The sequence below is a fragment of the Artemia sp. Qi Xiang Cuo genome, chromosome 13 (genome assembly GCF_049724085.1).
Source record: "Artemia sp. Qi Xiang Cuo chromosome 13, ASM4972408v1, whole genome shotgun sequence".
Taxonomy (NCBI): Eukaryota; Metazoa; Arthropoda; class Branchiopoda; order Anostraca; family Artemiidae; genus Artemia; species Artemia sp. Qi Xiang Cuo.
The window spans coordinates 67722258-67749972 of NC_142806.1; the positions used below are offsets into that span (position 1 = coordinate 67722258).

The window sequence follows — 27715 nt, forward strand, 5'->3', positions numbered from 1 at the left end:
AAGATACGAGAAAATAACTATACTTACCATGCTACGCATAAAACTCGTTACCTTGTAATGAAACCTATTGACTGCAAGCAATATTTAAAATGGGAACAGTCGCTTCACTTTGGGCGAAAAAAAGAAAAGAATTGCATACTCTATCTTGAACATCCAAAAACGAACTGACTGATGATTAATCTAGAGGATCTACTGTATGATATAATAATTTTAAGAAAATATACTGGCTGGCTTTTGACCTTAAACTATTAAAAGCAATATATTCATCAATCTAGTCGGAGGTACATATAAAGAGTTTGGTATAATGAGAATAGTCACTTGCTTTCAGGCAAAAAAGAAGAAGACCGTCGAGGCTTCAACAAACCAACTGACGGATCTGATCTCCGCAATACCCGCTTTATAAGCATTTATAGCATCACATTATAAGTCCCGTTTCTTTACTGTTGTTTTTAGCAAATCTATGTGCTAACATTTTACATATTTTGACACATTATGATTTTTTTTAATCTTACTTTAAAAATACTTTTAACTTTAAAAACTTTTTATTTCAATTAAAAAAAAAATAATTCTTACTTCTTAAACCGTTTTTTTATAATCATCTTTTGTAATTCTACTCAGAATATTCAATTTCGCAGAAATATTTAGTTCTTTGCTAAGATAAGATCAGTTTTTTGGCTAAAAATAATATTCTAAGCAGAAAGAAGTTAAGATCTTACAACTTAGATGAAGAAATAAAAAAGGAGGCTATAGTTTTCGGATTAGCTATTGACTTGCTCCATTTAATCAACACTCTAAATAAAATAAAGTAAGAATTTTTTATCTATCCAGCCAGCGGTGCAAACATTTGATGAAAACCTCAGAGGTTTAATTCTTTAGTCTAAGTTTCATCTGATATTCATCTTTCCACATAAAGGTGCATATTTTTGGCAAGAACCTCTGAGGTTTCATCTCTTTATTCTAAAGTTTCATCTAATATTCACCACTCAAGTCAGAGATGCATAATCTTGGTTAAAATCCCCCGAGGATACATCGTTATCAAATTCTAGGAATAAACTAAAGACAGGGGCTTAAGAAAACAAAAAGCAGATGGTTATTACTGCAGCATAATTAGCGACTGCAGTTAAACCACTGACTTTGTAGGGTTACGCAGCAAATTCAAAATAAGCTCAATTTGTTATTTATTCAGATAAAGGTCAAAGTTTGTATAATTTTCACTTGAAATTATTCGAAAGCAGGAAGATTATTACGAGTTCAAAATATTTTTGTTATTGATTACAGCCCAAAGGAGTCTGATGAGGAGGGAGGGGGGGGGGGGTATGCCCTTTAACCAGGTTTAACTGAGATAAAAACTAACAGCACCAGTGACAGTTAAGTGCTACCCAACAGAACCAGAAGATATTAAGGTTATTTTATGTTCATAGAGCCTGGATATAAAAAGTTTTATATGGATATAACTTAAAAAAAACTTTGAAAGCAGGCAGGTTATCTTACTTATAACTAATTCTTATGGATTCCAAAAAGCTGGGCTATTTTAGTATACAGAACATACTACTACGCCCACTGGTGCTGTTCTACTAATACTACTACTAATAACTCGTTTTTGCGCCAAGCCGTATGAGGTCAACACAACATCGCATGCTTTACAGGGTGCAGAAGCTATAAAATATATTTTACATTTTTCTAATAAAAGAGGTTCTTTCGTTTTCACCCCAGATATAAAGCAATAGTAAAAAAAATACACAATATCTGTAATATTATTTCATAACTAACACTGCATTCTACAGAGCTTATTGAAACTCATTAGAATAAATTGCAATACGTTATTGAATACCCCTAATTATTGTGCCCTATTGAACGCGGTTTAAACATCAAACGATTTTTTTTTGAAAAAAAAATATTTTTACATGTTGCAAACCCGTTTATGGTTTTTATTGGTATCAATAACTGGCATCCTTTCTTATACATTTCGAGGAAGACCAAGGAACACATAGAAAGTCCCTAAAACAAATCAAAACAGGATAAAAGACTAAAAATGCACATATCTTTTAAAGATTTTAATTTCCTTTTTTTTGAAAACTGATATTGTTAAATCAGAACCTCTTTTTTATGCTAAAATCCAAATTTAGTTCCCAACAATTAGAGAGTAGTTTTCTTTTCTCGAAATAAAATATTATTCTATAATGCCTAGCGTGATTTGGGGTTCTGAATGAGAAAAATATGAAAAAAAAACAATAAAAAAAAGAATAAGTAATTTGAATGTTTTGCCTTTATTTTTTTTTTTTACTCATTTTATAAAAATAATTGTCTATCAAAAATACTTAAAAACTTTTTGAGTTTGCGAAAGACAGAAATAATTCAAGAAAATTCGGTATAATAATTATCATTTTCAATAACTGAGTTTAATAGCAATTATTATCAATATCATTATTGTTTTTTGTCATTAGTTTTATTTAGTTTTACTCTATATCAATCTGATAATGACCACAATATATTAATTTTCTTTTATCAATGTTAAATACCAGTTTATATACTTATTAGTTCATTGAATCAGACAAGCTATGTAAATCAAGTGCTCAAAAAAGTGAATAAAAAGACAGTCTTACTATTTGCAAGAAGCAGTTTACTTAAAGTGGAAATCATGCCACAAGAATTTAGAATTTTCTGCGATAAAGTGACTGATTGGGAAGGATTAGATGGCGAGACTAGTATCCTGATAACCTTCAACAGTAGAATGGTGCTTTTCGACCGTTGATCGCTCCATGTTAGTGATGTATCCTCCAGAGAAGAGTTAAGGAGTCGGTGATACTTTTGAATAAGGCTACCTGAAAATTATATTTAAAAATAAACTAATTAAACACTTGAGAACCAGAAAACAATTAAAAAAATGGTCTGTGGGTATTTTAACGGAAGCCACTCCAATATTTTTCGGCTCTACACAAGATAAAAAGTGAAGCTACTTTCTAAAAGAGTAGAGAACTGACAAAAAAATGTGATTTCTAGAGAGGCAATTAACTTTTAAGAGGGAATTAGTTAATGGGCTTCAATGTACTTTGATTATTTATTTCCAACACAACTTAAAACAGAAGGATTAGTCGTGGAATTATCAGGGGGGGGGGGAGGGGACGATTATAAATTAAAAGTTTTAATGCCCTTTTTAAGAGTCAAAAGTGATCAGAGGGCAACCCGCCCCTTCTGCCCTTTATGGATGCCCCCCTCCTTAGCACTGATCGTAATTTTAAAAAAGTTGTTTTGTTTAAAATAGTCAAAAAGACCTAATAGTTATGCGGCCCCTCCCCAGCGTCAGGGCAAGGATTGTAAATTATGCAACTGGTCCATTGTCTACGTGCAGGATTGGTCATTATCAAAACGGGAAAAGTTTGATTTTGGGTGTGTCTGAAAAGACCAAGGGTATTAAGGTGAACCTTCAGTGAATGCTGAGGGGGATGGTAAGCTAAATAAAAAAAACTATGTGCATCCAGGTTATCAAAAGGGCATATCTGCAATCTTAGGAGCAGCTAAGCATATTAACTTCAAGCTTTCAGGGCCACTATGTTGCTACTACTACGAATACTTGTGACCACGACTATTTTCGACTGCGATAATACAACTTGTGACTTGGACTACGACTGCTTACAACCGAGACTACAGTTACAGATGATGCAACTACTTACAACGGCTACAGCGACTGTGGCTACTTGTGACTGCGAATGTGACTACTTGTATCTACTAATGCGAATACTTGCGACTTTGACTATTTGTGACTATAACTACTCGCGACTACGAGTGCTAGCAAATACGACAACTTGTCACTGCTACTGTAATTAAGATTACTTGCGATTGCGACTGTGGCTATTTGTAACTGCGACTTCTTGCAACTGCAACTATTTGCACCTTTGACAACTTGCGATCGTGAATACTTTCGACTATGACTACTTGCGACTTCGGTAACTTATGACTGCGACCTCAACTACATGCGACTATACGAATGAAAATCAACTTTTGCTGCGGCTACTAGCAACTGTGACTACTTAAACTGTGAGTGCGTGCGACTGCAACTGCGACAAATTGCGACTATAAATGTGACAGCTCGTCACTGCAACCGCAACTGCTTGCGACTGCGACTACTACTATTAGTACTGCCTCGGCCATTGAGACTGTGACTGCAAATACTACTGCAACTTCTACTAATACAACTAAAACAATTGAACTAAATCAAACGAGGCTAACTGCATCCTGCTTGTAAAAATAGAATAGCGCATCCAGGTTGTCATAAAAGCTTATCTGCAATATCTCACAAATGGCTAAGGTTATTCAGTTGAAAATTTCAGGGGACATCGAAAGGGATGTTGCACTAAATCAGAAAACACTAGGTACATCAAAGTTGTCAAAACAGCACACCTGGGCATATTTATATTGATCTAAGGAACGACTACGAGTAATAAGTTGAAGCGTATATGGAATGCAAAGGGTGATGTTAAAGAAGATCAAAAGACAATATGCATCCACGTTGTCAAAACAGGATGTCTCCAATATCTCAGGAACAGTGAAGGATATTAAGTTGAAACTTTAGGACGGTGTTGAGGCGGATATTGGTTTTAATCAATAGTCAACTATGTGCATTCCGGATGTCAAAAGGGCATAGGTGCAACATATCAGAATCGGCTAATGGTATTTAGTTAAAACTTTCAGCGGATGTTGAACTGAATCAAAAGATACTATGCACATCCATCGAATGCACCAACATACGGTTTCGATTACTTACGACTGCGACTACTTTCGACTACTTGGCACTGCAATTGATTGGACTGCGATTACTCGTGACTTGTGACTCTGACTGCATCTGCTGCTCGGTATAAAAAGAGGGGCGTTTGCAACGAGTTTCATATCTCATGAACAGTTAAGGGTATTCAGTTGAAACTTTCATAGAACGTTGAGGAGGGTGTTACATTCAACCAAAAGACAATATATGCATCCAGGTTGTCAAAAGTCTGTACCTGCGATATCTCAGCGATTGTCTAACTTATTTAGTTGAAACTATCAGGGAATTCTGAGGGAATGCTGGGGGAAGGTATCAAGGATTGTTGAGGGGAATGCTGAAATACATAAAGACAATAATTATAACTAAAAAGCTAGAATCAAACATTTCAATTCTTAAGCCAAAGACGTGAAAACTGGAAATATTCATTATATAACCAATAACAAATTTTGGCAATCAAAAACAAACAAAACATGATTTTTAAAAAACTTTCCAAAAAAGAAGTTTTTCAAAGAAAAGTTAAAAGCAGGGTTAAGACCAGCAGAAATAAAGTCCTATAATAATTCAAAGTCAAAACGAACAGAAATTACTATTCAACAACGAATGAAACCTAAAACGACACGTAAATCCTAGAATGATTAAAAATTAAATTGAATACCCAAGAAAAACTTAAAACGAATAAACATAACTTAAATTGAAATCAATTTTCAGTTTTTCCGTTTCGAGAAAATTAAGTTTAAGTTTATTGTGTAGTAGTTGCTGGTTTTTTTTTTTTTTTTTTTTTTTTTTTTTTTTTTTGATTTTTCTCGTATTGTGGTTATATTTTCGAGATATTGTTATATATTTTTTTTTCCTTCCTTGATTTGTTTCTTTTGTGGATTTTGTGATTGATAAGAGGTCCTCCACAAGCTATGCTTCTTGGGACCTCTAGCGCCTAAGTGTATTTATGTAATTGTTGCAGTAATTAACAAATTGAATAGACTTGAATTACTGCAACTAAGGTTACTTGCGATTGCAACTGTGGCTATTTGTAACTATGACTTCTTGCAACTGCGACTATTTGCACCTTTGACAACTTGCGACCGTGAATACTTGCGACTATGACTACTTGCGACTTCGATAGCTTTTGACTGCTACCCTAACTACATTCAACTATACGAATGCCAATAAACTATTGCTGCGGCTACTACCGACTGTGACTACTTAAAACTTTGAGTGCGTGCGACTGCAACTGCGACAAATTGCGACTATAAATGTGACAGCTCGTCACTGCAACCGCAACTGCTTGCGACTGCGACTACTACTATTAGTACTGCCACGGCCGTTGAGACTGTGACTGCAAATACTACTGCAACCGCTACTGTTACAACTAAAACAATTGAACTAAATCAAATGAGGCTAACTGCATCCTGCTTGTAAAAATGAAATAGCACATCCAGATTGTCATAAAAGCTTATCTGCAATATCTCACAAATGGCTAAGGTTATTCAGTTGAAAATTTCAGGGGACATCGAAAGGGATGTTGCACTAAATCAGAAAACACTAGGTACATCCAAGTTGTGAAAAGAGCACACCTGGGCATATCTACTTGAACTAAGGAACGGTTACGAGTATTAAGTTGAAACGTACATGGAATACAAAGGGTGATGTTAAAGAAAATCCAAAGACAATATGCATCCAGGATGTCTCCAATATCTCAGGAATAGTGAAGGATATTAAATTGAAACTTTAGGACGGTGTTGAGGGGGATATTGGTCTTAATATATTGTCAACTATGTGCGTCACGGATGTCAAAAGGGCATAGGTGCAATATATCAGAATCGGCTAATGGTATTTAGTTAAAACTTTCAGCGGATGTTGAACTGAATCAAAAGATACTATGCACATCCATCGAATGCAACAACATACGGTTTCGATTACTTACGACTGCGACTACTTTCGACTACTTGGCGCTGCAATTGATTGGACTGCGATTACTCGTGACTTGTGACTGCATCTGCTGCTCGGTATAAAAAGAGGGGTCTTTGCAATAAGTTTCATATCTCAGGAACAGTTAAAGGTATTCAGTTAGAACGTTGAGGGGGGTGTTATATTCAACCAAAAGACAATATATGCATCCAGGTTGTCAAAAGTCTGGATCTGCGATATCTCAGCGATTGTCTAACTTATTTAGTTGAAACTATCAGGGAATTCTGAGGGAATGTTGAGGGAAGGTATCAAGGATTGTTGAGGGAATGCTGAAATACATAAAGACAATAATTAGAAGTAAAAAGTTAGAATCAAACATTTCAATTCTTAAGCCAAAGAAGTGAAAACTGGAAATATTCATTATATTAAGCAATAACAAATTTTGGCAATTAAAAACAAAGAAAAAATAATTTTTAAAAAAATTTCCAAAAAAGAAGTTTTCAAAGAAAAGTTAAAAGCAGAGTTAGGACAAGCAGAAATAAAGTCCTATAATAATTCAAAGTCAAAACGAACAGAAATTACTATTAAACAATAAATGAAACCCAAAACGACATGTAAATCTTGATATGATTAAAAATTAAACTGAAAACCCAAGAAAAAATTAAAACGAATAAAAATAACTTTAAGCAGGAGTTTGGCTACTGCCCCGTCTTCCACCCTAGCCGTAAAAGCTCTAAAGTCGACTGCGTCATTTCGCTTTGCTAAAAGCAAATTCTATTACACAATTCTTTTTATCTATAAATTTGAAAAATAAAAATAAACTAAAGTGATAAAGAAATCTTGAGTTACTGAATATCCACGGATTAATATCATTATATATTAAATACTCAGTTTATTTTCTGTAGTACTTTCAATTTTCTGCAGTTTTTTAATCCAGTGATTTTTTTTATCGTCGATTTTTGGAAAAACAAAGCACAATATTCAAAATACATATAATTTTCAATACCACCAAAGTCAATACCACGACCAACCCGACGAGTTTCAAAAATTGCAATTTTAAATCATATCATCAAACAGTTCGTAGTGACTAACTGTAAGTAAGAAGTGACGGCTTAGTAATAACCAAAACTCTAAAAAACAAAATTTTGATATCAATAAAAGAACTGGCTTATTATGTTAATTCAAAATATATAAAATTCATTAAATTTAGTGTTACCCATCAAACGCTACGAACCTGAGAAAATTTAGAAAATTTAGCCGCTAGAAAATAAATAAAAAAAACAAGGTTTTTTTAACTGAAGGTAAGGAGCAACATTAAAACTTCATGCGAACCAAAATTATTACAGATATGAGGGGGGATGCCCCTTCCTCAGTACCTCGCTTTTTACGCTAAAATTTGACTTTTTGTCCCAATTCTTTAAGAAGTGAAACACATGGGTCGTTTAATTGGAACAATAAGGAGCATTTTTAAAGTACTATGAAACTTTAGGATGAAGATGGCGGTATTGAAGAGGGGGCAACCCCTCTCATATATGTAATTATTTCTGTTCGTTTTAAGTGTTAATGTTGCTCCTTACTTTCAGGTGAAAAACTTGTTGTTTTTTCACAATTAGACCTGACAGTAATTAGCCCTATTCCAGCATCACCAGGGTGACGGGGCCAATATTTATTTTCCAATTATTTCTTTTCCAAAAAATTATGCCAGAACGGAGTTAGCTCTACTGAAAGATCTAACTTCTAAACTTGACAAAATAGAATTTTAATAGTTATAAATTATTGGAGTAAGGAATCTTAAGAGGTATTTTAGAAATGAATCATGAAATATAAAAAAAAAAGAGAATATTCGGCAAAACAAATTTTCGGGGATGAGCAGTAGAGCGGGGATGAGACCGAATTACAATACCTCTTGCTTTTTAATTGGCTTTAAACAAACATGAACTATTTACCATTTTGATAGATTGTTATGCGATAAAGAGGACTAAAAAGAAAATAAATACCTAAAAATTGTATAATACTTGAAGCCACAAAAATTTGTACAAAAATGTGGCCACAAAGTAGATTCCCTATTTTAAAGGTAACAAATTTTATATTATATTAACAAATATAACAAATATTATTAAAGGAACAAATGGTAATTACGGAGCAAATGATAATCGCGGAAAAATTTGCAGGGATATTCTCTGCATACAATTTGGATTCTCACCTTCTCTAAACGATGTTTGATTAGATGGATTATTAGCCAATAAGTTCAGTGTGAGTTGAAGACAATCCTGGGTTATGACACTTCCTCCTCCAAAACCTTCTTCTGTCATTATATCATAAACTCTGTCAAAAGCGTTCTCAAATGCGACAATTTTTTGCAGATTTGCATTTGATTTAGTAAGTTCAATCAAGAGTAACAATCCCTACAATAAAAGTTGAACAATAGTTAAAGGTAACAAAAAATGTTTGAAGCTACAATTTAACAGACAAAAAGGTTCCCACTCATATAGGTCTTAAAACTTAAATATGTGCTTGTTCTTTTTTTTCTTTTTTTTTGTCTATTTATAATCCCACCTCCTCTCCTCTCAGAGGCACCAATAAAATAGAAAATGAAAAGAAAACATTTTAAACATTTACAAAAATTATAATTGAAAATGCCACCTACAACTCTAAAATTAAAAAAAAAAAAAACTAGCAGCCGAAGAGTGGTCTTCGCATTATTGTACTACTACGACTAAAAAAAAAAAAAAAAAAAAAAAAAAAAAAAAAAAAAACCTCCCGCAGAGAGGACGTCCTCCCGCTACAGGAAGTCCCCGCTTATGGTGGCCACTTTACACCATTTACAAACAAACATTCTCTAAATTCCAATTCTTAAATATTGACGAAGACCACACTGCCTTTCCATATCAAACAAACACAACTTAAAAACAATAGGGAAATTTTTTTCCAAGACAGTGCAATTTAAATCGTTGAATATTTCGGCCCTGTGTCCAAGGGCCGTCTTCAGCACAACATTAAAGAAAAAAAAATATATATAAACAACTTACATTAAAATACGAAGCTTAAAACTAAAATGCTTTTAAAAACTTTTAAAACAGCCCCAGTATCCTTACTTCAACGAAGTTCAACCAGGACTGATAAATAAAATGATGAGAGGATGAATTCATTCAAACGAAATGAAATGAAATTATTAACTGCAAGTTTTCAAAGTTAATCTTGCTTTTTTAGCAGCTAGTCTTAAAGGCATTTTTGTAACGGGTTAAATACTATTTTCGATTGGTTTAATAAAATATTTTGTTAGATCATTTTTAATTAAATTTGAGTATAAGGAATTTGAGTATAATCCCAGCCACACAACACTTTTTGAAAAATCTTCTCTCATTAGTAGTGATTTGGGGATAAAACAGGTGGTCGGGGAATCAATCGAAATTAGGCTCAAAATAAATAAAAATATTTCCTTAAATAGGGACTTAAGAGAATATTCACTGAATTCTTTATACTCAAATTTAATTAAAAATGATCTACGGCCCTTGGACATAGGGCCGAAATATTCACCGATTTAAATTGCACTGTCTTGGAAAAAAAAAATTCCCTATTGTTTTTAAGTTGTGTTTATTTGAAATCCAATTCTACGAAGAAGCAATTAAAAAAATAAGAACATAAACATTCCTCTCCCACCCAAAAATAAAACATTAAAAAAAAAATAAAACATTAAAAAAAAAAAAACATTACGGTATCATTTCAGCTTATTTTCAATATATAAAAAAAACACTATTTTAAACGATTCAAAAAAGCTGAAATGACGACACCGCCCCAAATTTAAATTTCATTCTTTTCCTTTTCTTTCCATTTTCTCCATTCTGCATTTTCAACTGCTATCTAAAAAATATGTGCTTGTTCTTAGGTCTCAATTTTTATTGACAATTTTTAGTGACAAACAAATTGTCATAATTTTGAATGACTATTTTATATTTGCTCAGAGGAAGCAATGTTAACTAACAAACAACAATCGATCACTAACAATTCGCAGAAATTTATTAATTGGCCCAAAATTCAAAAATGGGGCCTTAACCTGCAAAAACACATAATTTAAAACAGCATTCCTAACAGCAAAACAAGTATAAAATTCTATTATAACCCAATTAAAATAAATAAACTAAACAGCACTTTCACGCTCTAGACAGCGTACGACGGTTTGCGGTCGCACGAAAGTCCACCAAACTACTTACCTATTAACTCAACTATTTAAAAAACCTCAACTATTGAATGAATAATATAATAAATTAGGAGCAATTCAAATTAGATGACACAGCATTTTCCAGCTCAACAGTCTGTTCAAGTTGCTCGTGTAACTCGAATTTTTAATTTTACAACTTTTCTAAATTTTAAATTTCAATTTCGCTTGCCAAAAGCACCAATATGATGCACTGAATTTTTCGTAATTGTTTTTATTTTTTCAGAATACAATTATCCTTGCTCTATTTCAATTTTGGCACCAACCTCAAAGGCTCCCTATCTTGCTTTTATTTCTCTTTCTTTCGAGTAGCTACTGCTTACCCATCATTACTTTGTTGATAATAATAGTAATTGATTTTTTTGTCTATGTTGGTATTGTATAACAGTAATTTTATTACTGCATATAAAAACAGTACCATTATTCTTCTTTTGAGTACTTACTGGTTATACAACATTTTGTCATTTCACTGTCAAGATCATAGCAGTTGAAAAACCAACTGCAATGAAAAAAACTGTAAGCGACTAACCAAGGGGGTCGAATGCTTAAATATTTGTTAAATTCACCTTTTTTTGTATTCATTATAATCAAAAATTCTTATGTGCAACTGTAAAATGGATAATTATTAAGAATTTTGAACCTTAATTCAGACACGTTTATAGGAGCCTCCCCCAGGCCACTCAGCGTATCCCCAGGCGGCTATACGGGAACGCCCTATAGGTATGTATGGTATCTCCATAGGAGGCAGGGACCAAGGGGGGACCTTGTCCTTGGGGGTCCATCATAGAAACTGGGGCACCCTCGCCCGGGACCATAAATACATGTATAGGAAGAAGAAGGTCCCTCAAAGGTACACTCAACAGGGCCCACAGGCGTGTCCACACATCTCGTGAGTTACAAACCTTATCCCAGTAATGGGTTAAATTGCATGGTGACGCAGAACAATATCGTGGGAAGATCCTCTATAGGACAACTGCGGTAGGACGTAAGATCCAGATTTATGGACAACGGCCTCTGCAAAGTGGTACCTTTCGGGGTACCTCAAGGCTGGGGATCTTGCGGTCTCACTTGATTCTATTCCCACTTGAGAAGTGGTGCCCCTCGACGAAATTATAGTCTAGTTAACGACACAGCATTGGCACGGGATTCAGATTAATGGATAATTCTTCTGGGCTTGGTCTGTTTTGACGGGCGTTTTCAGGCTGAAAAACCTCTTCCTAGCTAATTTATCTACTTTGGGTTGCCTCCCCGTACTAACATAATATTTGTAGGCATGAATATATAACGAGTCGGAGGTAATAGGCTTGAGACTGTCTATGCAGGATTTCGACTCTTGTTGATAGAAGATCATCGCCAAGTGCTGCAAACCATGTTGTGACCAAGATGGGCCCAGGATTGCACAAAGCCTCCATTCATACTGGAGGTCCCAGGACCTTCTTGCTGTCCGGTTCTAAGCCGGTTTAAGCGCTTTGGTGTAGACTTGATAAGACATGTTGACCCCCATCCGGCACTGGTATCCGGGATCATTGCTTTTCCTGAGGCCAAAATAATGTCAATGATTTAAAGAACATGATAATTGGAACATGGAATTTTATGACGTTAAAAATGACTATCGTATCGATATTTTGACTGACGAATTCAGACGATTCGAACTGGATTTATTAGGAGTTTCAGAAACTCATATCCCAGGGATAAGAAGCATGAAATTAGGTGATATAGAATTTGTTTACTCGGGCAGGAAGGATGGGTTACACAGACAGGGAGTAGAGCTGATGATGAATAAGGAAACTGCTAAGTCTTGTTTAGGCTGGTAAGGTATTAATAATAGAATACTAATTGCTCATTTTATGACTAAAAAGTTCAGGGTATCAGTTATAGTAGTGTATGCCCCATTAGAACCGACTGATGGACATACTAGTGGCTCAGATGAATTTTACTATCAGTTACAGGAGCAAATAGACAGGGTCCCAGGTAGACATATGTTGTTTTTACTAGGAGATTTCAACGCCCAGGTTGATAGAAACAGGGATAGATGGTATTCTTGCCTAGGTACACTTGGTGTAGGAAAATAAAACAGTAAAGAAAACAGACTTTTGCAATTTTTGTAAATTGTAATTTGCAATTTTGTAACCAATACGGTGTTTGGTCGTAAAAGAGCTCATAAGTTAACATGGTATTCAGGTGATGGTAAGACAGCAAACCTTATTGATTATGTTACAGTAAACCGAAGACTGGCGGGATCAATACAAGATACTAGGGTATATAGGAGTGCTGTTACTGATGTTAAAAGTAAAGACCACCATCTAGTAGTGTCCAGAGTTAAATAAAAGCTGAAATTTTGGAAGGGTAACTACCTCCAGGGAAGTTATGATGTTGGTAGACTCCAGGATGAGAATTTGAGAGAAACTTTACAGGAAAAGCTGAATAATAAACTAGAGAGTTTAAAATTTGACAATTTGGAAGATGGATGGAATAATTTTAGGAAAACAATTTGTGAAGTTGCTGATGGTGTCTTAGGGAAAAAAGTTAAGACTACAGCTAGGAATATTAGTGAAAAAGCTTTATGTTTAATATAGAGGAGAAAGGGCTTGTAAAAGAACTATTCAAATATCTGGTTGTTCTATTTATATGGGCATTTGAGCAATCTATGGTTTAAAAAAGGGAGAAGGGTTGTTATTTGAGCTGTGTAATTTGTCCGTATCAATCTTTTGGGTAATATTGCACACATCAAACAGAGACAAAACAAATTTGGATCTAATTGCGCTCGTTTTTTTTTATAGGGGAGCCTTTTCGACAGTAAAACGATGCGTACAAAAAAACAACAGGATTAGAATTTTCTGCCAAGATAATCAACACGAAAAAATTGTCTGCCAGAGGTTTGTTTCCATTTCGTTAGGCACAATATTGCTAAATTCTGTTATTTTTTTTTTTTCTTGGGTCAAGTATGAATATTACTCTGTTTTATTCTTATTTGTCATTGATTTAGTTATTAATTGATTTATATATATATATATATATATATATATATATATATATATATATATATATATATATATATATATATATATATATATATATATATATATATATATATATATATATATATATATATATATATATATATATATATATATATATATATATAATATATATATATATATATATATATATATATATATATATATATATATATATATATATATATATATATATATATATATATATATATATATATATATATATATATATATATATATATATATAAATATATATATATATATATATATATATATATATAGCTCTTTTGTTCATTCACAGCATATTCCCTTTTTGAGAAAGTTGTAAACGCTCGAGATCTTTTCTTTTTCATTATTCTTTTTTATGCATTATTTTAAGTTATTTTTCTAGACCTTTTGTGTGTTTCTTTTTTCGTGAATTATTTTTTTGCGTTTTATCCATTTTGTGCTTTACGACAACTTGAAGAGAGAGAATCTAATAAAATTAGGATACACCTTGAACAGATTAAAAGAGTTAACAGAGCATCTAATGTCATTCATGCTGCAAAATAATTCGCAGAAAGACGAGATGAGTTACTTGAAAGGGGAGGGGGGATTCAGGTCAGGGTTACAGGCGGTCACACCCGCTTGTAAATTTTAAACGGACTAATCAGTGTAAATATGCATTATTGATTGATTGATTGATTCAGAGAACTATTATTACCAAAGGTTTCAAAAATTGTCCAGAATTCTTGAAACCAATCGGAGGATTTGCTCTTTTGCCCCTGGTGTAAGTCTTAAAGTAGGCTATTTCCCACGGCCAATTGTCAACAAAGGGAGAATTAACAATAGATTGAGTAGACAAATACCAAAAGTATTTTAGATGGTGGTACCAATTTTCCTAACTTTCTTCCCTAAGACACCATCAGCAACTTCACAAATTGTTTTCCTAAAATTATTTCAACCATCTTCCACATTGTCAAATTTTAAACTCTCAAATTTTAAAAATCCAGGTTAGCAAAAATACGGATAACCGGCACTTATATAAAATGAGTGAATCAACCTTAAAACGAGTAGAAATAGAATTGAACATTCTATTTGGGTGTCCACCTAGTGTCTACACCGATTCTAGTGCAACATCTTATCAATATATATATATATATATATATATATATATATATATATATATATATATATATATATATATATATATATATGAAGTTTTCTGAAGGACAGTCCCGCTTAGGAAAATTTAAAAAAAGGCCTGATATGTTTTTTTTAGCAGAAAAACAGATTCGCTGTTCGAACATCCCATTTCTTTTAAGCGTCATGTTCGGTCTAATATAAACCATTCTTTGAATCACTTTTGAATCACTTTTGAATTTTTGATTTTTGAATTGAACATTCAAGTCTAACTTTGTAGTGAACAAAAATCACTAAAAACGGGAGTTGGGCTACTGCCCCCCTCCTCTAGCCGTAAATGTCTAAGGCCTTTTACGTCATCCGTGCTTTACTGAAAACGAATTATATTACAAATGTTTTCATTTACATTTAAAACATTGAAAAATAAGAATAAAAATTAAGGTGAAATAAAATCGTGAATTACTGAGTTTTCAGCAATTAATACATCAAATATTCAGTCTATTTTTATTAGTTCTTTTAAAGGACTGTTCCAGACACACATAGTTTTCAGAAAAACACCAATGACGCAATAGGCTTCTGACTTTTACGGTTGGGGAAAGGGGCAGTAGCTAAACTCTAGATTGTAGTGACTTTTGTTCATAAGTTGGACTTTAATATTCAATTTAAGTTTTACTCGTTTTTAGATTTGTTTATTCATTTATATTAGTACTTGTTATCTGTATGTTTGCTATGATTGTTTATTTAATCTCTGTTAGTTTTAAGTTTTAATTAATCTTTAAAGTAATTTCTGGTCGCTCTGAGATTGAATTACTACATAAATTTATTTCCTCTGATTTTAAGTTTAATATTAAGGTCTTTACTTTTCTGTGAAAAAATTCTCTTTCGGAGTGTTTTAGTTAATTTATAAAAAAAAAAATCCATACCTCATTCCGTATGAACTCCAATTTTTCAGTTAATACGTCTATTAACTTCGATATTCCCATTCGACTTTCAAGTATGTAGTCTTGGAGTGGTTTTAACCTGTAAAAAGTAGCAATAAATAAATATTGGCGGATCCAGGATTTTCTTAGAGGGGGGTAAAATAGGTTGATCCGATAAACTTGCGTTAGGAGCAAGTTTAATTAACGCAAACTTGCGTTAATTAAGTAAATTACACTACTTAAGACAAAGTTAGGGGGCGCGCCCCCCTTGCCCCTCCCCTGGATCCGCCACTGTAAATAAATTGGGTCTGGTACTTGTACTTATGAATTACAAAAAAAAAACTGAATTATTTCTCAAGACTGGAAATTTGGTTGAATTTTGTCAGCGGAAAAATAATACCTTATCTACGCCTTACACACTCAAGCAAGGCCATACCCAGTATTTTTTTTTCTGGAGAGGGTTTTACTCAGATTTTTTTCCGTTGTGGGGTTTTACACGAAATAAAACCTCAAAAACGCATACAAAATTTGTTTATATCCATTTTTGTTACGGTTTTACGAGAGAAAAAAAACCTTTCAGGAGGGGTTCAAACCCCTCTACCCCCCCCCCCCCCCCTGGGTACGGCATTGCACTCAAGCTAAGAAAGAGCCGTATATTTTACACAAAAAAATTAAAGCGCAGTGTTACAACTTGAAATGAGAAGAAATCAATCTAAGGAAAATGTCATCCGCGTCTCCTTGGGCCATGATCTTCCAAGGAAGAATCTCCTATAAATCAATCTATATTTACTCTAAAACCTAACGTCAACTTTACTTTCGGTTGAAATAAAAATAAAATAAAATTAATTTTTGTTTGTTTTTAGTTTCCTAATTTTGACACCCTTTTCTGTTCATTTCTGAAGAGTCAAAAAGTGAATTTGCATGTTATAATTCCGATTCCATCAGATTAACTTTCTAATTCTTCAATTGGGTAAGGATTCTCTGGGTATCTTGATCTTGTAGAGATTAAATAAAAAAACAAGTTTTTTTAACTGAAAGTAAGAAGCAACATTAAAGCTTAAAACGAAAAAAAATTGTTACGAATATGAGCTGTTGCCCCTTCTCAACACCTCGCTCTTCACACTAAAGTATTTTACTTCTATTAAAAAAGCTCCTTATTTTTCAAATTAAATAAACCTTGTGTTTCAGGAGTCGTTCTTAAAGAATTGGGACACAATTTAAACTTTAGGGTAAAAAGCAAGGTGTTGATGAGGGGGCAACACCCCTCATATACGTAATAATTTCTGTTCGTTTTAAGTTTTAATGTAGCTCCTTAGTTTCAGTTGAAAAAACTTGTTTTTTTTTATTTCTGATCGTTTTTTAAATAAAGCCAGGAAATCTGGCTCCAGATCCACGGAAAAATCTCCCTTCTCACGGAAATATCCCATAGACAATTCAGTCCCGGTTAAAATTTACCCTGGACAATTACCCTTAACATCTCCATGCGTAAAATTAAGTCAGCAAAGAGAAAGCAAGACAAATAAAAAGAATTTCGTATAAGAATTTTGGCAAATTCCCCCAGTGAAAAATTTCCCCTGAGAAATTCACCCCCCTGGGAACTTCACTCCCCATAAAATATTCTCCCGGTGAAAAATCCTCCCAGCTGAAAATTCGTCCCCCCCCCAATCCGAAAAATGTATGCTTCCCAATAACAAATACTATTTGTAAACAATGGGCAAATTTTATAACTTAGACTTTTCCCCAGGGGTATTGAGGGGTCATGTTACCTCCAAGGGCATAGTTATTGGGTCTTTCAACTATGCTGAACAAAATGGCAATCTCAAAATTTTGATCGGATGATTTTGGGAAAAAAGGGGTGCCAGAGGGGGCCTAGTGTCCCTCTAATCTTTTTGGTCATTTAAAAAGGGCACTAGAACTTTTGATTTCGTTTCAAATGAGCCCTCTCCCGATATTCTAGGATCTCTGGGTTGATACGATCACCCCTGGGGAAAACAGAAAAACAAACAAATAAACACGCATTTGTGATTTTTCTTCTGGCAAAAAATACAAAATTCTGCGTTTTTGAAGATAGGCGCTAGAAACCACTACAGTTCTCTGATACGCTCAGTCTGATGGTGTAAAAATTCATTACGATTCTTCAACTTTAAGGGGGCGTTTCCCCCTTTTCCGAAACACAGGCAAATATTTTCAGGCTCTTAACCTTTGATGGGTAACACTAAACTTAATAAAACTTATATATTTAGAATTATCTAAATAAGCCAATTCTTTTAATGTATCTATTGGTATCAAAATTTTGTTCTTTAGAGTTTCGCTTACTATTGAGCCGCTTTGCTCCTTACTTACAGTTCGTTACCACGAACTGTTTGATAATCTAAGATTCTTAAATACGGAATTACGAGATAAGCCTAATAAAAAAGATATAGTTTAAACCGATGTTTACGATTTCTCTTCAGCTCCAAAAACAAGAAACATAGAGAAAACAAAAAAAGAAGCAAAATAAACAGCCAACAATCTAAAGAATAAAGAGTACAAACCCACTAAATAAATAAGGAAGACTAGAAGAAAAGAACGAAAAAAAAACAATTACTAAACTTGACAATTGACGTTATACATAAAAAAGTGGCCTTCTAATCTACAGATTTCAGAAGCCAACCCAACCCCACCTTTTTGAAGTTGAACATACGAATCTAAGTTAATCCATTCCTAAAATAAAGGGCAACCTCATCCCCACATAATGAACCATTGAACTCTCGCTTAAAATTTGCTGTGCAACTAAGCAAAATAATTGACAAACGAACAAAGTATTGCTTTATCAGCTCATTTTTGTGAATTTCTCACATTCTCATTCACATATCAAGCCACACAAACGAATCTAAGCACAGCCCTTCCTAGAATAAAGGGCAACCTCATCCCCACATAATGAACCACTGAACTCCCGCTTAAAAGTTGCTGTGCAACTATGCGAAACAAGTGACAAACGAACAAAGTATTGCTTTATCAGCTCATTTTTGTGAATTTCTCACATTCTCATTCACATATCAAGCCACATAAACGAATCTAAGTTAAGCCCTTCCTAGAATAAAGGGCAACCTCATCCCCACATAATGAACCACTGAACTCCCGCTTAAAAGTTGCTGTGCAACTATGCGAAAAAAGTGACAAACGAACAAAGTATTGCTTTATCAGCTCATTTTTGTGAATTTCTCACATTCTCATTCACATATCAAGCCACATAAACGAATCTAAGTTAAGCCCTTCCTAGAATAAAGGGCAACCTCATCCCCACATAATGAACCACTGAACTTTCGCTTAAAATTTGCTGTGCAACTAAGCAAAATAATTGACAAACGAACAGTGTTGCTTTAGCAGCTCATTTCTGTGAATTTATCAGATTCTCATTCACATATCAAGCCACACAAACGAATCTAAGTTGAGCCCTTCCTAGAATAAAGGGCAACCTCATCCCCACAAAATGAACCACAGAACTCCCGCTTATAAGTTGCTGTGAAACTATGCAAAACAATTGACAAACGAACAAAGTGTTGCTTTGTCAGCTCATTTTTGTGAATTTCTCTCATTCTCATTCACACATCACATTTTGTATTAGAATTTTGGACATTTTCCTTAATGTTTTATTTTATTAAGATTTCGTATGTGTTTGGGGGCTGAAGCGCCGTAGTCGCCATCTTCCCCCCCCCCCAAGTATTCAAAAACTTCTAAGTTTTCTATAAGGTACTTATGATCTTTTCCGCCTCAATACTCCTCCTTATATGAGGTACATTTTTCACAAATATACTAATTTAACAGACTGAATATCTCAAAGCTTTCAAATGATCGATTGACAGCATTTCAGCTGTAGCGTTATCTCTTCTATAACTTAAAATCACCAATAGGACTCCAAATAATGGTTGGAGTGAGACAGCTCAAAATTGTACAATTACTGGTTCGATACGACCAGCTCTGAAAAACCTACACACATACACAACAGTCTTTCTTAGAGAGCTGATATCTCCGTTCTACGGTTCTCAAGCACGAGTTTATGACCTGTTTCCACCTATAGCTTATGTAGCTCATGCCGTTATGCTTTTATTGTTGATGCAGGTTCTCTGGTAACTTTTTTTTTTTAATTACCTGAAGTGATGTTTTAAGATAATAATAAATAAAGACTTAAAATAGATTGGTTTCAGGAAGCCAGGGAGTTTTATTGGTAGGAGAAGAGGTAAGAGTTAAACTTACCTAAACAGTAAATAAGGATATATTAAATTTAAAAATTTAAAGGATTTACTAAAATTAGCCTATTTGTGATCTGAAGAAAATAAGTAAAAACACCTGAAGATCATGATATTACTGAGATCCCGATGTCTTTCTTGGTCCATGTATACCTGAAGCCAAAAAAATGGTATACAGGTTCAAAATCATCTTTTTTTTTACCTGAAGTGATGTTTTGAGATAACAATAAGAAAAAAATGAAAATAGACTGGTTTAAGACTGCCAAGGAGTTTTATTTTTTGCAGGGATTGATTTAGAGGAGAGTTGAACTCATCTAAATAGGAAAAAAAGATTAGCCTATTTGTGATATGAAGAAAATTAGTAAAGGCGCCTAAAAAATCATGGTATTACACGAGATCCAGATGTCTTCTTTGGTCCATGTATACCTGAAGCCAAAAAAAGGTTTACAGGTTCAATTATTATTATTTTTTATTATTATTATGCAGTCTCTCGTAAGTTTACCATATCCTCCTCAAATTGAATCCATACCTTGACAAAAGAAAAAACACAAAAAAAAGCTTACTTTGTTTTGGCTAAGTTAATCAAAAGCTTTAAAGTTGTATATTTAATCTGTGGGCTAGGCAAATCCAACATGAATAGAACAACTGCTACGTTGTCAACTTTCTTTAAAAATATTTCCGAGAACTGTTCTCCAAGTGGACATATTTTTGACGATAAAGGGGCTTCAGCAATCCCAGCCTCTTCTGAAAGTAGAAAAACATTTAAATTAATGATAACGATTAATGATTTTATTATCAAACACCTTACATGTCATGCCAATCAGAGGCAGTTCTTGTCATAATAAAATATAATGCACTAAACATACAAAAATCACAGCCATAGCCATCATTATACAAACTTATACGTTGATTCGAAATATCACAGTCAAACTAAACCTAACACATTGAAATATCCAACTATCTGTATAAAAAAAAAAAAAAGAACAAAAAGAATAATAAACTAAAGTAAATAAATATGTATAAATATTGAGGACAGAGTGCAGTATTAAAAATCTTCGATAAAAATCATTTGACGAACAAGGGAACAAAACTACTTGCGTAACGCATATGCAGAGCTGGTACCAGCTGAATGTTTGGTACTGGTTGAGCTACTTGTCGCGGGAGCTGTTGGTGCGAAGGGAGATACCCAGGAGGAAGGATTTCACGAAGCCGCGGATTTGCCAAAATATCGACACCAAATTTGAAACACAAATCATGGCGGCGTGTCGAAAGAGTTGTAAGGGGAAGTTGTTTTAAAAAGGAGAAATAAGAGACTTTGGGAGATTTAGGCACTACCAGAAGAGCTCGGTATTGGATCCTTTCCAGGCGGTCCTTTTAGTCCAAAGTCAGGCCGTAATGCCAAATGGGACAAGCATTTTCAACCAGCAGTCTGACAAATGTAGGAAAAATACGCAATAGGTGGGGGGTTAGGACACCATGACGAGCAAGGAGTTTTAAAGAAAGGATGCCCAGGTTTGCCCTTTTGATCATCTCCTGTGTCTGTTTTTTCCAATTCAAGTCATGTGTGAGATATATTCCTAAGAGTTTGATATCCATAAATCACAAATGCAATCACAAATGCACAAGTCATTGGCTGATTAGTCTAAAATTGTAGGCCATGGCTGATTTTGAAATCTGATTTTTTTCGGCCATGGCTGATTTTGGAGATTATAAAACTCGAAAGAGACATAACAAGATTTGTCTTCATACTTTCAAATATTCAGAACAGATTTTTGAAATCTATTACTTGGCCATTCAATCCTAATAGTTTTACAAAAACATTTTTGGGGCTCTGTTGTAAGATACAGGCGAGAGACTTATACAGCCAGAATCAAAAGAAATATAGAGCCAGAATCAAAAGCTTTAGCCTGTTCTAGAACTTCTTGCAAAGAACCAAAAAAAGCTAAAACACTCCAAGTCAACAAACCATTAAGACGACTATTATCTCCACAGTACTGTCAAAGAAAATAGGAAGTCCAGTGCAGAAATACCCATAGCTAGTAGTTCTAGAAGTGAAATGATGCTCCCAGTTTACTTATAATTCAAGATTGTCTTTTTCTACTAATTAAAATCCATAGCTGTTTTCCTCTTGACGAACAAACCTTGCACCTAAATTTCTAGCCAGGACTCTTTATGTACAACAATCTGGATCTGTAATTACCACCATGATCTGTACTGATCCAGACGGTGCATGGTGAACCAAGGATATTTTTTATTGCATACATTAATTCTAAAACCATTGATGGTTCTAAAAAATTTGGTCTTCATTATCAAGTTACCTTTTCTATGCAATACCGAAACTATGTGACTTTCCCTGTTTTGTCTTTTCTTGCATCTTTTTGTCAAACTACCCCCCCCCAAAAAAAAAAGAAATGCTGCGTGGGTGCCTGCTCTTAAGCCTTTACATTGAATGGTAAGCCTATTTTAAAGTAAAAAAAGGGATCAGATTGGCTAATCAGTTAAACTAAAACTTTACTCATGTATGTCTAATACTATTTAACAATTAATCTTGTATAAATGGCTGGTGATCTGAGCAGGTATTGGCAGTATTAAACAAAAAGCTTTGTGCAGTATAAATGTGTACACAGATCATACTACTGAGCAGTGGATATTAGTAGAATGCGCCTTCTGGATTTGCCCAGACATATCGCAATTTCTATGTTATTCTGGACCTTGTATTAACTACTTTATGTTCCTTTCTGTATTATTCTGGACCTTGCATAACGTGTTATGAAGGACAAGTTTTTCTGCCACAATTTACCAGATTGTCTATTCTGGTATTCTCACATTGTCTATTCAAAGGTAGTGTGCAATTGAAACTGTATCAATTTTTTTATTCCCGTTTTTCTAAACCAGTATTGTCTATAATTTAATTTACGTAGGTTAAACTTCCGATGGTTAAGAAAGCGTAACTCTATTTGCGAATTTTTTGTGAAAAGGTATTTGCGTACAGTGTACATAAACAATTAGCTTAGGTTCACTGAAATAAACTACGTTGAAGCTGTTTTTTATTAAACATTTAATATATAGAGATGGTATTTTGATTGGGTTAGGTATTTAAAATAATGCGTTCTGGTCTGGGCTGCCCCCTTTCATTGTTCTTTGTTGTAGTTTCCGTTATTTTGTTACTAAAGTATTATATTTTCATCATGTTTTAGGATATTCGATTAGGATTAACTTAACTTCATTCCTTGAGTGTTGTCGGGGTAACACGTAAGTACCAAATTTTGAGTTCACTGCAGGGGATTTTCCACAAGGAGAATTTTCCATGGGGAGGGAAGTTTCCAGGAGGTGAATTGGTACTGCTCTAATATCTTTACAACACGGGAGAAGTGAAGTTTGGTTAATGTATAATACACAAGTAACGTTTGAAAAGTATTGTCAATTTAAACAAGTTTTTCTGACACAATTTACAGACCAGATTTCTACTTCATATATTTTTTGATAATTTGATAGGTGATTTGAATAGAAGGAATTCAAACATTTTGTCTATGAAATAGAAGCTAACTCAATTTGCAAAAAGGTATTCCATTTGCACAACTCTGATCTGATTGAATTGTCGCCGACAATGAGATTTAATCACTGCTAAGACTATTGTTATTGCGAGAGAGTTACCCAATTTACAGCTTAGTGTTAACTGACAGTCTTCCAAATACGAACATTTTGAAAAGCAGACAAAAAATCGGACATTATAATCAGAATTATTTGATTAACATTTAAAAAGGGGTAATGAGATATATGATCTGTATAATACACAAGTGATGTTTTATAAGTATTGTCAATTTAAAATAGGATCTAACGTCCCCCCCCCCCATTTCTGAGGGCAGGGAGGGGGAGGAGTCAATTTCGGAGGCCCGAAGGAGTTGTTAACTCGGGTAATTTGTTATAAATTTGAAAAAAGGGGGTGTATGGGTTGCTATTTTTGACTTTTCGGAGTTGGATTTCTTAGTCTTTCATAGGTATGTGTTGTCTGAAACCTATGATTTGGGATGGGCGGTATGCTATTTTTGACTTTTCTGAGCTGGATTTCTTACCTTTTCATAGGTGTGTGTTGTCAGAAAATTATGATTTGGGATGTGTAGTTTACTAGTTGGACTTTTCAGAGCTAGATTTCTTAGTCTTTCGTTGGTGTGTGTTGTCTGAAATCTATGATTTGGGATGTGTGGGTTGCTATTTTTTTACTTTTCTGAGCTGGATTTCTTAGCCTTTCATAGGTATGTATTGTCTGAAACTTATGATTTGGGACGAGTGGTTTGCTATTTTTGACTTTTCTGAGCTAGATTTCTTACTCTTTCGTTGGTGTGTTTTGTCTGAAACCTATGATTTGGGATATGTAAAATACTATTTCGGGCTTTTATGAGCTAGATTTCTTAGTCTTTCGTTGGTGTGTGTTGTCTGAAACCTATGACTTGGGAAGGATGGATTGCTATTTTTGACTTTTCTGAGCTGGTTTTCTTAGCCGTTCATAGGTGCCCCCCCCTCTCCCCCAGGGCAGTGGGTTAGGTTAGGTTAGCTAGTAAACATCAAACTTAGCCATAGCTAGTTGAAACTCTGCATAAATATCTTCATTTTTAGTCTAATTGCGTAGGTACTAAAGGAACATTTTTGTTGTATCTATTGGTATCAATATTCCGTTTTTTTTAGAGTTTCGGTTACTATTGAGCCTTACGTGCCTGAAGTCATGAATTAGAATATTTAATTAGCTGTTTGGCTTTTCAAACATAGTTTTTTAGATGTTCATGGGTGTTAGGTTCCTGGAGGGTTTTATGACTCCTCCATCCAATCAATTCAGATGGTTTTAGGACTCATCCTCCTAGCCATAACTCCATTCAACCTTGAGCGAAGATATAAAAGTTTGATGAAGTATTTTTCTACTTAACAACTACATTAATAACTTCCAATATGATAGGACTGTATGACACAGAATTTATCAGTTACCGAGAGTTCAATGACTCCTCCCTGCAATGACTTCCAGGGGTTTTATGACTCATCCCCACAATGAATTCAGATGGTTTTAGGACTCATCCCCCTAGCCATAACTCCATTCAACCTTGAGCGAAGATATAAAAGTTTGATAAAGTATTTTTCTGCTTAACAACTACATTAATAACTTCCAAGATGATAGGACTGTATGACACAGAATTTGTCAGTTTGAAAAAATCATCTTGTGGTGTTATATTTGAATGTGCATTTTTATTATTGTCTATGGAACTCGAAGAAATAACATTTTTGTTGTATCTATTGGTATCAATATTCCGTCTTTTTAGAGTTTCGGTTACTATTGAGCCTTACGTGCCTGAAATCATGAATTAGAATATTTAATTAGCTGTTTGGGTTTTCAAACATAGTTTTTTAGATGTTCATGAGTGTTAGGTTCCTGGAGGGTTTTGAGACTCCTCCCTCCAATGAATTCAGATGGTTTTAGGACTCATCCCCCTAGCCATAAATCCATTCAACCTTGAGTGAAGAAATAAAAGTTTAATGGAGTTTTTTTTTACTTAACAACTGTATTAATAACTTCAAAGATGATAGGGCTGTATGAAACAGAATTTAACAGTTACAGGGAGTTTATTGACTCCTTCCCGCAATGACTTCTTAGGGTTTTATGTCTCCTCCCCACACTGAATTCAGATGGTTTTAGGACTCATCCCCCTAGCCATAACTCCATTCATCCTTGAGCGAAGATATAAAGGTTTGATGAAGTATTTTTCTACTTAACAACTACATTAATAACTTCCAAGATAATAGGACTGTATGACACAGAATTTATCAGTTTGAAAAAATCATCTTGTGGTGTTATATTTGAATGTGCATTTTTATTATTGTCAATGGAACTCAAAGAAATTGAATGTTATCATTAGATAGTGAACTATAATATGTTTGAGTATGATAAAAGCTTGTGGAGTACTACATTACGTCATATAAACAGACTGGGATTTTACGATAGAGTGATTACACCACTTAATAATGCTGGTCGGGAACTGAGAGATGTTCAGGAGGAAGTCAGTGAAATTTGCAGCTTTTTCGGGGTTGAAGCGCTCTACGTAAAGGGCAATGTACCTACAGATAAAGTTTTAATTCAAAAGTGTGACCCTAGGATTCCACTTCTCAATCTAGAAGAGTTTAAGTGTCCTAAATTTGAAGGGCGTTATCACCGTCCTGAAGACGAGGTTAGGTTCTTCGCACAGTAGATACCCAAGAACATACCTGATCGTGATAAATCCATAAGACATGGTAAAAACCATTCTATATCATGGGACCATCGTTTGTGGATGTTTAAGAGTTAACTCTAAGTAATATTTTCTTATGTAAACATTTGTTTTTTTTGTTTTTTTTTTCTCAAAAAAAAAATCTGTTACTATATTAAAGAAATAAATATCTTTAAGCTTAACCTGTCTTTATTATTTAGAATAGTTATTTTGTAAGCAAGTAACAAACTTTTTCCTGAAGTCACCTCTTGGATACACAATGCAGAAATTTCATTTAAGAAACTATGAAAAAATTGTAAGTAAGTAAGTAAGTAAGTAACAAATTCTTTCTTGAAGTCACCTCTTGGATACACAATACAGAAATTTCATTAAAGAAATTATGAAAAAATTGTAAGTAAGTAGCAAATTCTTTCTTGAATTCACTTGCTGGATAAACAAAGACATTTCGTTCAAGAAATTATGACAAAATTCTAAGTAAGTAACAAACTCTTTTTTGTTTACACGACTTAGATACACGAAGTAGAAATTTAATTCAAGAAATTATGAGAAAATTATCAGTAAGTTACAATTTCTGTCTTGAAATCAACTCTTGTAACTAAGTAGCAAATTCTTTCTTGAATTCACCTGTTGGATAAACAAAAAGACATTTCGTTCAAGAAATTATGACAAAGTTCTAAGTAAGTAACAAACTCTTTTTGTTTTCACGAGTTAGATATATGATGTAGAAATTAAATTCAAGAAATTATGAAAAAATTCTCAGTAAGTAACAATTTCTTTCTTGAAGTCAACTCTTGGATACACAATATGGAAATTTCATTCAAGAAATGATGAAATTATTTGTAAGTATGTAACAAACTCTTTATTGATTTCACCTCTTGGATATACAGTATAGATACTTCATTCAAGAAATTATGAAAAAATCGCAAGTAAGTAACTTTTTTTCTCTTTATCACAAACAATTTTCACTTAGCTACACGATGTAGAAATTTAATCCAAGAAATTATGAAAAAAATTCTCAGTAAGTAACAATTTCTTTCTTGAAGTCAACTCTTGGATACACAATACGGAAATATCATTCAAGAAATTATAAAAAAATTGTAACTAAGTAGCAAATTCTTTCTTGAATTCACCTGTTGGATAAACAAAAAGACATTTCGTTCAAGAAATTATGACAAAATTCTAAGTAAGTAACAAACTCTTTATTGTTTTCACGAGTTAGATATGCGATGTAGAAATTAAATTCAAGAAATTATTAAAAAATTCTCAGTCTAAGTAGCAAATTCTTTCTTGAATTCACCT

At 33.7% G+C, this 27715-nt stretch overlaps 1 protein-coding gene across 1 annotated transcript in view; it reads right to left on the reverse strand.

Moving 5' to 3' along the window:
* The window catches only part of p115 (General vesicular transport factor p115), a 71332-nt gene that overhangs the window by 22953 nt on the left and 20664 nt on the right, over positions 1–27715 (reverse strand). The window contains exons 3-6 of the mRNA XM_089099092.1: positions 20732–20912; positions 15943–16039; positions 8868–9069; positions 2604–2822 (exon numbers count right to left, since the gene is read on the reverse strand). Of these exons, the coding sequence (XP_088955218.1) occupies positions 2604–2822; positions 8868–9069; positions 15943–16039; positions 20732–20912 (699 nt within the window). The remainder of the gene's footprint in view (positions 1–2603; positions 2823–8867; positions 9070–15942; positions 16040–20731; positions 20913–27715) is intronic.